Here is a 14,196-nt window from a genome sequence, read left to right as displayed (position 1 = left end):
CGAATATTTCAAATTCGCTTGGAAATTTGGTATACAAGACAAAATCTGATTCTCTCGGAAATTTTGTTTTATTATTTTTAACAAAAGTACATATAATAAATCATAGATAGTTCACTGTCCCTCGAATAAAGTTGTTTTAGTGTTAGTGGCTCGAACAAATTTTCTATGTAGCCCAAAGCTCAATAACTTTCCGATGTGAAACAGTTTTACTTTCATATACTCTTCAATTATTGATTTAATTAACAAGTATTTGTGGTTTTCAAAGGGGTCACAGTCTTTAACGTGTTCATCGATGTTGTTTAAAAGTTTGGGAGGCACATCTCGAAGACATTTATTTAAAATTTTCACATACATTTGAGCCTCGTTCAAACGGTGTTCCTTCTCAGCGGTTTGTAAGTTTCTTTCGGCGATTCTACATAAAACAACGACTTCTAACGCTGGATGGCAAAGTCCTCCAAACTGGCCGTAGTCCTTTTTACTCAACAATGCTCCTTCAGCTCTTTTCAATTCATTCAAAGCTTGCAAACAGGTCTCACAATTCAGTTTACGACGGATTGACCTTTCAACAAAACCTGCAATGTATACGACTGATTCTGATACAATTGTGTTCAATCCATGGCTGACTACCATCCCTTGATAATCAACTGACAAAATCGGTGAACCGCAATCCACGTCTTCATCTTGACAATGAAGAATTTTAGATCGTGACGAGGCTATCGTCAGAATACTGGTGTTATCCAAATTGACACAGTTCGATTGTGAAGGAGCTTTGATTTCGTTGTGAATCATTAGTTGTTTATATGCGGAACAGAATTGTATTGCGTTCGGATTATTGTTAAAACCTCCGCGACTTCGAATGGAACCAAAAAATGTCTCAATGTGATCCTGACTTAGCTTAAACGTGAGGAGGTAGTCCATTTTCCCGGCTGTGACATTCTCGTCATAAATATGACGAATGCTTTTCATGCTTTGGATGAATCCCTGAAAGCCCGTGTAACTTTTTGTCTTAGTAATTTTCTTTTTGTGTAAAGTAATTCCTTCGATGTATGTTGTCGCGGTCGCGAAAAATTCAAAAATTTCTTTTGCGGTTTCTTTACTTATGGGCCGCTTTGAATATTTACCAAACTTTGACTTAGAATTACATATGTCGAACAACCGGTCGAAAATTCTGATGAATTCTATTGTAGGTCCACATTCTTTGAATGAAGGAACGGTTTCTTTTAAGACTTCCAATGAGTCTGCTACACTTCTACTGAGAGTTTGGACAGCAAGACGAACATTCATTTTTTTACCATGGAATTTGATATGCTGTTTAGTAAGCTTATTTCCCAGGCGAATATGATTGAAGTCTTGTAATTCATGCAACATTGCAATATATCTCCACTCAATAGGCCGTCCTTGAGAATCGTGGAGTATTTTTTTATGTTCGAGAGTGTTCCGGATCAGTTTAATCATATGACAAACATCCCAAACAATATGAATTCGTTCTTTGGTCAATGGATGATGGAAAAAAGTTGCGTTTTTACAGTTACGATTAAGAACGTTAATCATAGAAATGTTCGTTGCAGCTCCGTCAAAAACTAGTGCTACTACGAAAATACCTCTTTCGCCCAACGTTCTCAAAACCAGATTAAGAATGTTTGCCTGCTCCTCTGCTGTCGTTCCATTCGTCAAAAAATACGAAACCGGAATTTTAAAATGAGCATTGATCGCAGTCATCATTATGACCAATGCTTTGGTTGCTGCTACAGTGCCTTCACGATCTATACCGGCTCCACCCATGTCAACGTACCCGTAATACTTCTTATTTGAATGTGAATACTGGATTTGTTTACGAATGCTCATTTCATCCATTGACAAGCAAAATCGCAGATCGACACCTTTCTGCTTTGACTCCCCCATCCTAATTGTAACCGCATTCAAAGCTTCTTCAGTAATTCCAGGATCCGCATCCACAGATTCGTACCATTTTCTTATTGTTCGGGGGGCTGGTAACTTATTTGCAAAAGTTTTTCGAACATAACGATAGGCCCTCGCTGAATAGAAATTCAGCGTCAATGCAAACGAACGTACTTCCGCCGGGAATTGATGGTTGATTTTACCAGCTCTTATTTTATGCATCAACGAATCATCTTGTAACTGTTGAAATGACCAAAAGAATAATTGTTTTAGATGCCAGGTTCCATTGTAGGAAAATAACACGAAAAATAAACAATTGACGGTTAGTTGAATTAATTTATTTTTTCTGAAGATCCTAGTGCTAGTAAAGACAGAACATTCAAACAAAACACAACCAGATCCAAGACGTCAGAGCAAACACAGAGTTGGTGAGACCACACATTTAAAAATACCTTCAGGGACTCCAGTGCGCTTTCAGAAACCATATTTTTCTGTCTTAAATCGCGTACAAGACACTGTAACGTCGTTATTCGTCGCGAAGCCCTCTGTTTCTTTCTATTCAGATTTCGAATTTTGACGCGTTGCTGTCTAACGGTTTTCTTTAAAATTCGGATACATTTTTTGGAAGATCTTGGGGTCAGATATTCATCGTCTCTAACGTCACCAGGGTATCGAAGACGCCTCTTTGTGCCATTTTTAGATGGATGCGATGGAGTGGTTTTCTCGGCAATATCTTCAATGAATACGCGATTGTCTACTGCATACAAATTTGTTGGAACCGTATGCTTCACCGGAGTTGCATAAATATCGGAAGTAGAATGCTCCATGACAAGAGATGGTTGATTGATCGACACCGTCGACAAATTGCACGTCTCGTTTTGATTCTCCGAACAAATTGATGACTCGTTGTAGTCAGAGAATATAGACATATCTGTAGCTATATCATCTTCTTCTACAGCATACGACTGTTGAAGGACACTTTTCACCCTAACAAGGCAAACGAAATTATGTTAAAAAATATATCGATACGATCGAACATAGTGCATTTTCTCACCGAGAATCGGATTTTGTTGTTGCATCCACGCCCGAGTTAATCAAATCAAACGATAAAATGCCTGAATCTGAAAAGTCTGATCGCTCAACGACCGGAAACTCTTGTTCGAGTTGTTCGTCCTCGGAATATAGGTATTCAACGTCCATGAATTCAGCCGGTGATGTGTTGTTTGTACTAGACGTGGATTCTTATTCAGTTGAACTCCCAATGAAAATGAAAACATACCTTCTCACATGCGCAAATATTGTCGGAATGGAACCTTTCTTCAATGTGGATCTGCGACCATTTCTATTAATATCACTTTCTATGAAGTGATTTTCACATACTCTTGAGTGTTTGTATACATAACACTGCTGATTGTTTAATTGAAGAATTATGTCTTTCCATTTCTTGCAATCGGTTTGATCAGACGGAAAACTATGTCAAAAAAAAGCTGATGAGACAACATGCAAGAATGAGGTTATGTTCACATCAATTACTTGAAAAACGATGTTTTCTTCTTTGCAGTACGTCGGGACATACACCCTTTTATGGAACAGGAGTGGACCATCACAATTTTATTTAGTTTTTGTTAGTTTCACTGGTGTAATTTAAAAATAAATAACATTTAACGCATAAGACTGTTAGATGAACAACGTCAATCAATATTTTGACAGAAATCTCAAACGTGAATGTATTGGTAGAGGCTCTACGTAAATCATTACGTAAATGTATCTTATACACATTGATGTCGGGACCACTTTTCGTAGTGCGAATTTCCTCTCTAGGTATAATTACTCTAAGCGATTAATAGATATCTTGTAAGGCTTATGATAATTGTTGTTTTCACTTCCAACAGTGGCGCTTGCCATTAGTTGGTTAACGTAAGTCCCACTTTGGTATAAGATTTCAGCTATATGAATCCTTGTATTCAGACGGAGAATTTGTACATTCGAATACTGAAAATTGAAATTTTGCTCTGAAATTCGATCTTTTTCGATTCAATTAGGAGAAAATAGCCCGATAAAATGAGAGTGTCTCGAAAATAATTTGAACATACCGGCACTGCTTAATCCATAATTTAAATTACGCGCATATCGACGAATTAATGAGATAGCAACAACAAATTTCCCAAGATTCTCATAAACAAACTTAGAATTTTAATCGTACAAACGTATCGGTGTAATGTGGAAGGTTAAATTTTCATTTCATACCTTTACTCATCTTCAATGACGTCATCCAAAAAAGGACAGATAAAACAATCCGTCTCGACATCTTTGCTACGCTAATTTGTTACGTAACTCTTTCCATTCCATGGTATCAGCGACGTCATAGCTATTTTGGAGAGCCATTATTAGAGGTTGCGTAAAATTTGCACAAAGAGAGCATTCATGCATGTATATATGGTAACCGGCGTTCAAACATACATTGGACAGATACTGTTCCTTATATGGTGGATGATACACATAAAAAATGATTTCATTTAGCTATGGAAAATGTTTATTTGATGACGTCACTGATAACACTTATAACGTAGATGTTCACGCTTATTGGCGATTATCCCCTATATAGACTTGGCTTATCGCTTTTTTTACTTCTTTACTTTCTCTTAAGTGGGTACCTGACATCCCATATGAGTTGTTTTGTATTCCTGGATTTTGCGTGGGAATATTTCTTATGAATGAAAATTGTGGGGAGAGTACCGAATTAGACGCGTACAATTAAATTATTGTTCCTAAAATTTTTACGGTAAACAAGTTATGAAGAAAATGTTTATTCTTAGACCGTGTTTTTTGTTCTATTTCTTACGTCAAAAATGATTGTTTCATTTGATTGTTTGGTTTAAAAAAAGTTAGGCTTGTGCTTGTTGGCGGTTATGGGTTACATTGTATAACAAAATTAATTTCATTTTTATTTATAAGCACAAAAATCATCAGAGACTAAATATATACATGACAAACGTGACTGCGGCCAGTTTTGTTTTTCTAACGAATTTCTTTACAGAAATTTTTTCGTAATATTTTCTAACCCATATCAGCAGCAATTAATGCTCGGAATGGGTCGGTTTCGGCATGACCGGAATCTGAGTCTGACCGAACCTGAACACAAGTCTTTCGGGCTCAACCCGAATCTGACCTGAACCTGCATTTTCGACTTCGAGTTCGACCTGAACCTGACCTGAACCTAAAATGATCCAACCCGAATCTGACCTGAAACTGAATTTTCATTTTAGGGTTCGGCCTGCACCTGAAATTTTCATATGAATTCAGGTCGGGCTCGGGTCAACCCGAAATTTGTAATGAAACAATTTCAAACCCATGTCAAACCCAAAGTCGAAAACTCAGGTTCAGGTCAGATTCGGGTATTAAGACGTAAGCATTTTTGTTTGTATGAGTTTGTATCAGCTGAAAATAGTTGAAGAAAACTTATGTCTAAATTTCACTGACGTCGACTGTAGGCGACATCAATTCATTGCTTCTGTCCAATGAAACTTGAAAAGATTTGGAAAGGAAGAATTTCAGACACAATTTAATTGAGTTTTATCTCAATTTACAGTTAAAAATTGTAGATTCAACTCTATCAATGGAAATACATCATTAAATTACTCATTCGTACCATCAATGGAATTTCAGTGTATGACTCAATCGCATTTTAATATTGAAATGCATTACACTTTCGGACAAATAAAAACTTATTTTTTCGTATGTAGATGTGGTCGTCGCATGTCAATTGCATTTATTTTTATTGTTGCGGCTGTTTTATGTAAATCAAACACTCGGAATAGCTAAAAACGTATGACAAATCCAAACCGAAAAAACAAGTTACCTTAAATAAAGCACCAAATTTAAAACGTTTTTGCATTAATATTTATCACATCGCTTCGCATTGCATTTATGCAACATGTTAACGGTGACAAAAATATAACAAACTCGATGTTGCTTGTGCAGGAAGGGTGAAAGTGTTCGTTCATTCACGAGTTTTACGTCAGGTATTGTCCCTATAACGGCAATAAGGAAGGAATGAGAAGCGTTTCGTAGGTATAAGAATATGTAAAACATCATGTCATTATTTTGCGGCTCGAACCAAAGGCGAGTGATACAACTTCACAAGGCAAAATACAAAGCTCCAAACAATTTCGTGAGTTTTAAGGCTCATGTCAATGGAGTAATGACTCATTTTCCGGGGACTTATTGAGTAAAAATTGCAATAAGGTGGACCAAACGACTGATGGATGAAATTTTCATAAGGTCCTTTTGTCACGAGTCTGCCCTTGATTATAAATTGACTTCTTTGTCTTCTTACAGTAATATACTCGAACCACACACACTCGAAGCCCTCCTAAATGCAGCAATAAAAACAAAATATCGAACGGGCACTTTACTTTATAGTGTACCTATTGATTTGCATGACATAAAAACATTAGTTTCCTTCATGCAAAACCCATATGAATGACGTCGTCACTTTCGTTATATAATCGAATCGATTCTTTATTATTACTCAATGAAATTTAGTTCTAAATTTTCACGTCTCACAACAGTGAATATATACACATGCAACCGATACACACAGGTAAGACATAAGAGAGAAATTCTTTGGTCCCATATATAAATCCACAGCGAACCAACATAATAACATCGGCGCAGTATTCCGCTATTTTCCATTATACCCATATGAACGAAGAGAATTAAATCTTTCCAATCCCATGCAGACACATTGTACCGGTGAGAATAAAACAAAAACAAGGTTTACGGTGAGATAGGTTCACCACCAATACATCGAAGCGATCCACTTCACGTATATGTCTTCCCACTTAAAAAAAAACCGAATGTACCGTACAGCACATGGATTAGCAATGACGTATATATGTATCGATGACGTCATTGTTGTAAATATACGTTGTGCGCGACTGTTCGTTGATTTTCATGAAAAACATTTCTCTATAATATGAATCCACTCCGTTACAAACACCACCCAGCTGTGTTTGTCTGCGTGCATGCTTTTTTTTCCACTGTTTGGAAGAGAGTTGAAAGACGACGGTAAAATATATTTGAAGGAAACATATAGTCTCGCGTATTTATTGTGATAAGTTCAGTCGCGTCTCGGACGCTATATCGTTAACATAGAAAATTTCAATATAGAAAGAGCGAAGTCAGAAGATAGTTTTACTTTTCTAAAAGAATAATATTAAATTGCAATGAATAAAAGTATATTTTTAATGAATTTAGTAGAATATATAAAACCGGAACCAGATTTTCAATCGATTCTTGTGTGAAAAACTTTAGTAGAAAACAAACAAACAAAAATTCCTGTGATTACAAGTGCTTAGTAGACGGAATCGTTTTAATTTTCAAACATTTTTTGTAACGGTTCCCTTACGGATAAGACAGTTTTCTAAGTAGAAAAACACAAACCAACGTGTGTGTGTATGTGATCCATGTGCAACGATTCCCAATTGTGCGAAATGATGGATTTATTGTAAGAACAAAAAAAATGACAAAACAGTAAAAATTGTAAAAAGGAAAGTGAAAATGGATTATTAAAGCAAAGCAAACAAAAAAAGCAAGCAACGGTACTTGTTGTATACTATCGGACATCATTGAATGGGAACAACAAAAGCGAAAACGAAAACGGTAAACAGAAAAATGAAAAAAGGATTTTTTTTCGTTCAATAAAACTTTGTCGACGAAATGTTGATGGTGATTTGCTTTTGACTCAACCGTTTCAATAAATTAATTTAAAAACGTAAAAATTGTAAAACTTGTTTGTCCGAAAATTTCGAACACAATAAATTTGAAAATAAAAGCTGAGCCAATATAACCAGTTGGGATAATAAAAACGAAAACGAAAGTGAAATAAATATCAAGGACGTTATTGAAGATTAATTTCTTAACAGAAAAACCAACACAAAAAATCCGTGACAAAAGGATTTGGACCGTAAATTTTTTCGCCCGTTTTTTTTTTCCTGAATTAAATTGTGATGAGTGGGTCTTTGTCGGTTCTATGGCGGAATTTAATCTCAACAATAATCTAAGAATAAAGGACTGAAAAATCGAAAGTGGAAAATTTAAGTTTTTGTTTGGAAGAACAGTTTGAAAATTAAATATTTTGATACGATAACATCGTGCTGGAGGACGATAGCGAAACGCACCAACCTACCGTTGGTGTCGAAGGATCCTCAACAGGTGTTTTTTTGAAATTATCTCTTTTATTTTGATGTGCGTCTTTGTATGTACAGTATACTCGTGCACTCTTGACTCATTGTGAATTTTTATCATTTTTATGCTCATTTCAATTTGATGTTTAAGTTAAATCAGCCGAATATGCATGAAAAACAATTTTAAAGTAGAAACAGACTGGAAATAAGTAACGAAAAAAAAATCAATTTTTTTTCTTAATTTAAATTTCGGGCAAACTCTGAGAAAAGTAATTTATTAAGGACATGCGAACTCGTCTGGCTTCGTTAATTATTGTAAAACAGGAACCGATTGCAAACGATTTTGATGTTGACGGTGAAAATGAAACAGTTAGCTATAATAATGATTTAGCAAATCATTTTTATGGTCAAAATAGATTGGAGAATTTTAACGGAATTGGCGATTTGAATAACAACCATAGCAAAGAAGAATTTGAAGATCATAAAAGTATGTATTTTTGTTGGTTTTTTATTTTAATTTTAATTTTTTTAATTTATTATTTCGTCGCTTCATTTATTTCGCGATTTTTATTTATTTTACCCAAATTCAATTAAACCGCCTGAATCATTTAAAAAGCAAAAAAAAATTGAATTAAGATTTTTAACTATAAAAAAAAAAACAATTTCACTCGATAAAACCGTAAATTTATTGTCCCTGTGGCCATGCCCTTTAGTGTTGTAATTTTTTTCTCCTTACGATCACTGATTTATGATACCTGAAGGTTTTTATAATTGCAAAACATATGAGCGTATTATTGCCTGCCTTTTATCAACCGGAGAGCGGTAACAAGCATCGGTTCACACCTTTAAATTTGTAATTGGTGCTGGGTTTGATGATTTATAATATTGTATCGCGGTGTCTTATATGTATATAAATACTGAATATAAACTCAATTTGAATGCTCACATACATTCCGACTAGCATGAGAAACATTGAGCGTACAATTTTGAAAAGTTGTGTAAAAATTGGAAAAAAAGAAGTTTTTTTTTATATTCAGATTGATTTAGACATCAATTTAATAAGATGATTTCTATGCGTTCGTATTACAACCAATTAATAAAATTAATTAATTTATCGCAAAACGAAACCAAAATGTTCGCGAATTTAATAATATAATCAGCTCTGAGGCATTTTTTTTTCATTTCTTTTTGCTAGTGATTGATTTCTCCTAAATCATTACTGGGATGTTTAATCGATGGAGTAGATTTTTCTTTAAATATTGCGGAAATTTTCGTCCACAATAATCCATTTCAGCATTTACATAACTGCTTTAAAAATACATTTTCGTTAGCCAAGCGATGTATCGAATTAATTGGTTTTGAGATGGGAGAAAATATGACGAAGACAATGTGGAAATAATAGGAATGAAAATGATTGTTTCTTATTCAAAATGTACGTAATCTTCAACTTCAAACCAAAACTTCTTAATTTACCGAAACAGTGCCGCCTTTTCCATATGGGCCAAATGGGCAAATGCCCGTGGCGCCCGAAGTGGAGCAGAAGAACATGGTGCCCGAGGTCCTTAAAAAAAATTTGCTTTACTAAATTGGCGCCTATTTTCCAATTGCCCGATGGCGCCCAAAAGCTAAAAGCGGCTCTGACCGAAAAAAAGGCAAATTCTTTTGATTCAAGTGTTGCGTGAGACTTCAAAATATGTTGCTTTGAAGGCAGGGGAAACCGAATTAACCAAAATTTACCGAGACTTACCAAAGTCAAAATTAACCGATATTGACCCAAATTCATCAAAAAATTACAGAAATTTATCAAAATTTACTGAAATTTAACGAACAATTACTGAATTTATCGATAAATAAATTCGGTAAATTTTGGTAAATTTCAGTCAATTCGGTAAATAAATTTGCAATCCTGCAATCCCTTTAATTCGACTTATTTTTCTATCAACCCCTTTCTCTTGTTTGTAAATTTTCTTTAAATTCTCATGTGATTTTAAAACCACCCCAAAACACCTGAATATTGCTGGCTCGAGCGTACATTTTTCGTTGACTCATCTAAGACTAAAAACACTCGGCAATAGATTAAGATTGGCTCACCTAGTATGTGTATACTACGTAGATGGAAGCACGGGGTTTCAGTGGGTTTCGAAGATTTGGTTTTTTATGTTGCAGATATTGTAGTGTCAAATTCTGTCCAAGATGTAACATATTTGCAAGGTATTGGCCTTTTTCACAAAGTATAATCAGCGTAACCTTCGTAAAAACAATCTTGAATCTGACAAGAGCACGTGTGCCAACGTGTAAAAAACAAATGTTCGAAACCCACTGCTGAACCGTCAAAATGCCGTCAAAATAATATTAGGTCTTGACGACATAATTTTAGACTCACAACACAAAAACAGTGATGAATGTTAACAGCAAGTGTTCGTTTGTAACAAAAAAAAAATTGTACGCGGAACTGCTTCAGTTGGGAGATGAAGTTATTATTTATTCAGATGAAATTCTAGCCGACGGCTTTTCTCATTTAAAAACTAAAAGACGAAGAAAAACAACAAAAAATTATGAGAAATTGTTTAAAATTTATAAATAAAATGTCGAAAACTTGCAATTGTTTCACTCTCGCTTGGTGTTATATGAACAATTTTTTTTTGTTTATTTAATTCATTGAAGGATTGGTCTTAACGCCTGAGGTTGTTATATCTTGTTGAAAATGTGGCACAAAGTTTAACAAAGATTTTTTTATTTGAATAAATTAACCAGACATAAAAAGAGCTGTTGAGTTGTTGGTATTGGTCCGGCCAAAATTAGAGAGCAATTACTATCAATAATTTTGTGTAATTAATTGTTAAATAATTTTGAGGCGAATTTCTTTTCAATTAGAAAAATCATATCCAAACGATACTTCATCATCATCGATTTTGATAAGTTATGCGTTCGGCTGAATAGCCACAACAAAAATTGTAAAAACAAAATGCAGAATTTTCTTTTCTTCGTTTTTCTTTTTGTTTCATCTGCGTTTAGTTCAAAGCTCCTGTTGCATATCTATTTGGAAACTTGACAAAATTGGCACGAGATTACTCTTTTATTAACCAAACCAAAAAACCAATCTACTTAAAGTGTGTGTTTGAACGGATTTTAAAATAGACTGAAAATTTTTGATGTGAAAATTATTTTTGGTAATGCATGCGGAAAAGACAATTGTCAAATGTACAATTATAAACTATGTTTGCGTTTACAAAAATATTCAAATTAAATTTATTTATGTAATTGTTGGTTGTTGTAAAATTAAAGTGTGTGTAAAATCGTTGGAAATAGCCAGCATGAACGTCTTTATGGGTTCGAGCGAGTGATCGAGTGAGAGGATAGAATGGTTCCATTGAGAGAAAGTCAGGGTCTTAATACACGAAATTTTTGCGATGGGTTGACAAAAGACAAAGTTCTTGAATAGTCTTAAAAGAAAATAATTCTTGAAGAGGAGAGCGATATTTTTTACCTGTTTTACCCAAACAAAATCCTCTTTTTTCTTAATTATTTGCTAAAAAGGCTTATGAAAGAGAAAATTTAAACGAGTGTGAAATCTGCGACCTGAGCGAAGCGAGTGCCGTAATTCACATGATTTTCATTTATTCAGCGCTTTTTAGTAGTTTTTAGTAGTAGACAATATAAGAGGAGTAAAGGATCATTCGCTGAGCCTTCAACACATAAAATAAAGGTGACTGGTGTTTTTTAACCGGATGTTTATCAGTGAAAATAAGACACAATGAATGATGTACCAAATAGACCATTTTTGAATCGCTTCCTCATCTAATTATATTTTTGTGATCTTAAAAACACTTTCCAAATTCAATTAAAAATGTTAAAAAAACTAAGACAATCAATGAATCATTAAAACTACAACAAAATCTATCTAAAAATTAACTCAGTCAAGAGACCTGACCCACCCCTCATGTGGGACTTAGATTTTTCAGCCGCTTTTAATTGAATAATTGATTCGCGAATTTGTGATAGGCATATTACTCAACATTAATTTTGCGATAAAGACTCGAAACAATTTTCAAACTTTAACCGAAACGAACAAAAAATAATTAATTAATATATTGAGCCTGTCTGGTAAGCTGTATAACTCTGTGAGCTAACTACCTGATTTTATTCATTACATAATACACAAAAATTCAACGAATTAAATGAATAGTCGCTTCAATATTATCTGCCATAGGTATTTTTCTCGCATATTTAATTTACAATATTTTCTCGAATCAAATACTTGACATGCTCTCAACACACATTCAAACAAAAATCCAAATTGTTCGCCAAAATTCAATTTCAAAAATAATAAAATGTTTTGAGTCTTAATTTGTTAATAGAACAACGATTTATTAAACATAAAAAATGATGAATTTCCAACCAACATTTTTTTTTTACTGAATAATTAATTTACGAGCAGTTGTGGCGCTTTTGACTCAATGCGATTTTACAGAGCTGAAACGATTTTGGGTGCAGTTTCGCTTCTCTGCTAGCAGTGACTTATATAGGTTTAGATGCAGGTCAACCCCAATATATATAGAGAGCGGTACTATTGGTGCATTCCTTATTATCCAGAAGTAGACAATCAAATCAAAGTCTCTAAGGTGGAAATCTGGATGTTTGGAAGGTTTATCATAGAAGTGTTAAGTAGTCTTGACTCGTACATGAGTCGGAGTAAAGATGAAGAGTGACTGTATATCGGAGAGTCTTTTACTTTTACTTCTTTTTGTGCATAATATTTGTGCATAGTCTCGAAACAGGTCAAGTTTTACCTGATCCTGACCTGAGTTTCAAGAAACCCGTTTTGTTGAGAAACTGATGTAATCAATTTCGACCTGACTTGAATTAACCTGCAACCAGAAGATAGTCATCAGGTTCGATCTGTCAGGTCAGGGTTCAGGTATATCTGAAAAATTGTTTGAAAATTCAGGCCTACCTGAAACCTGGTCTGTCAGGTTTAAATAAAAAGGGACAGGAATTTTCAGGTCGAGCAATTATTTTTTGAACACGTTCGACCGAGCACAGGCCATACTGTTCGAACAAAGACTGTTAGGAATAATTATTCCATCTGTTATCAACAGCAACAACGAAAATAAGCAGCGCTTGTGTCTTTTATATAGCAAAATGTTTATCAAAATTTTAGAAGTTGATTTTGTTACATGAAACACAAGATAAAGTACTAGATTTCAGCCATACGCCTACCACTCTCAGTACCAAAAGTTATACATCAAACTGATTTACATCATCAGCAGAATTCCCGCCAGAATATCTTCCATTTCACGATATACAGTGACGAACTGTGAAACATATTTGCATCTCCGAAGAGCGAAAAATCCATTTTTTTTTCTCCTCCACCTTTCACTGCATGTCCCGGTTAGTGAATCATAAATTAAACTGTGTCTAACGGTCACATAAATGTTCCACCCAAATATAAGATTTAGACACAATAAAATTTACCGCGACTTCAATGTTGCCACTCCAAAATATCTATGCGGAAAATCTATAAATACAATCGAAATTCACACTTTCGGTCATCACACTGACTGTGATTGTAAAATACGGTCGCCAAAACATATTTACGCTAATTTTAACAAAAATATAATTAAGTGCCAATCTAATAACGCACATAACATTTTGTATAGTATATACCAATTGCATACGATTAATGCACCAGATACCCGTTTTGATAGAAATAAAATCTGGTCATGTACGAATAGGTAGATATAATTGGACGTAAAGCATAACTGATTAATCATTTTCATTTAGATGCAAACGCTACTTTAAAATACACACCGGCCAACATACCACGAATGTATATATACCACATTGCATTCAGATGGCAGAAAATTCATTTAAAATTTGCAGGCAAATCGATTTTTTATAATAATTTTGTAGACGCTTTCCCAACTAGTCGTATAATATTATCGGACAGTACCGATGCAATTTAAAACACCAATTTAACCTTCACCTCTCCGCCGGCCCAATCTATTCATGAGACGATCACAATCAAACTCGTAATTATTCACAAAACCTAAGCGTTTTATTGATCAACCCATCAAAATTTACGATAAATTATGAGCAAAGCACACAT

The 14,196-nt window shown here is 34.4% G+C and overlaps 2 protein-coding genes across 2 annotated transcripts in view; one reads left to right on the top strand and one right to left on the bottom strand.

Moving 5' to 3' along the window:
- Positions 1 to 2,164: 2,164 nt before the first annotated feature.
- On the bottom strand, positions 2,165 to 3,114 carry LOC119085186. The gene is made up of 2 exons (XM_037195502.1): positions 2,954 to 3,114; positions 2,165 to 2,886 (listed from the first exon to the last, which is right to left on the bottom strand). The coding sequence occupies exons 1-2, from the start codon at positions 3,097 to 3,099 to the stop codon at positions 2,232 to 2,234; spliced, it is 801 nt and encodes a 266-aa protein (XP_037051397.1). The 5' UTR covers positions 3,100 to 3,114; the 3' UTR covers positions 2,165 to 2,231.
- Positions 3,115 to 7,037: 3,923 nt separating this feature from the next.
- LOC119085177 (probable nuclear hormone receptor HR38) overlaps positions 7,038 to 14,196 on the top strand; it is a 57,007-nt gene continuing 49,848 nt past the window's right edge. Inside the window, exon 1 of the mRNA XM_037195485.1 lies at positions 7,038 to 8,574. Within this exon, the coding sequence (XP_037051380.1) occupies positions 8,373 to 8,574 (202 nt within the window). The 5' untranslated portion in view covers positions 7,038 to 8,372. The remainder of the gene's footprint in view (positions 8,575 to 14,196) is intronic.

The sequence above is a fragment of the Bradysia coprophila genome, unplaced genomic scaffold (genome assembly GCF_014529535.1).
Source record: "Bradysia coprophila strain Holo2 unplaced genomic scaffold, BU_Bcop_v1 contig_94, whole genome shotgun sequence".
NCBI lineage: Eukaryota > Metazoa > Arthropoda > Insecta > Diptera > Sciaridae > Bradysia > Bradysia coprophila.
Note: the sequence above shows the minus strand (reverse complement) of the source record. Positions and strands in the feature narration are given on the sequence as shown.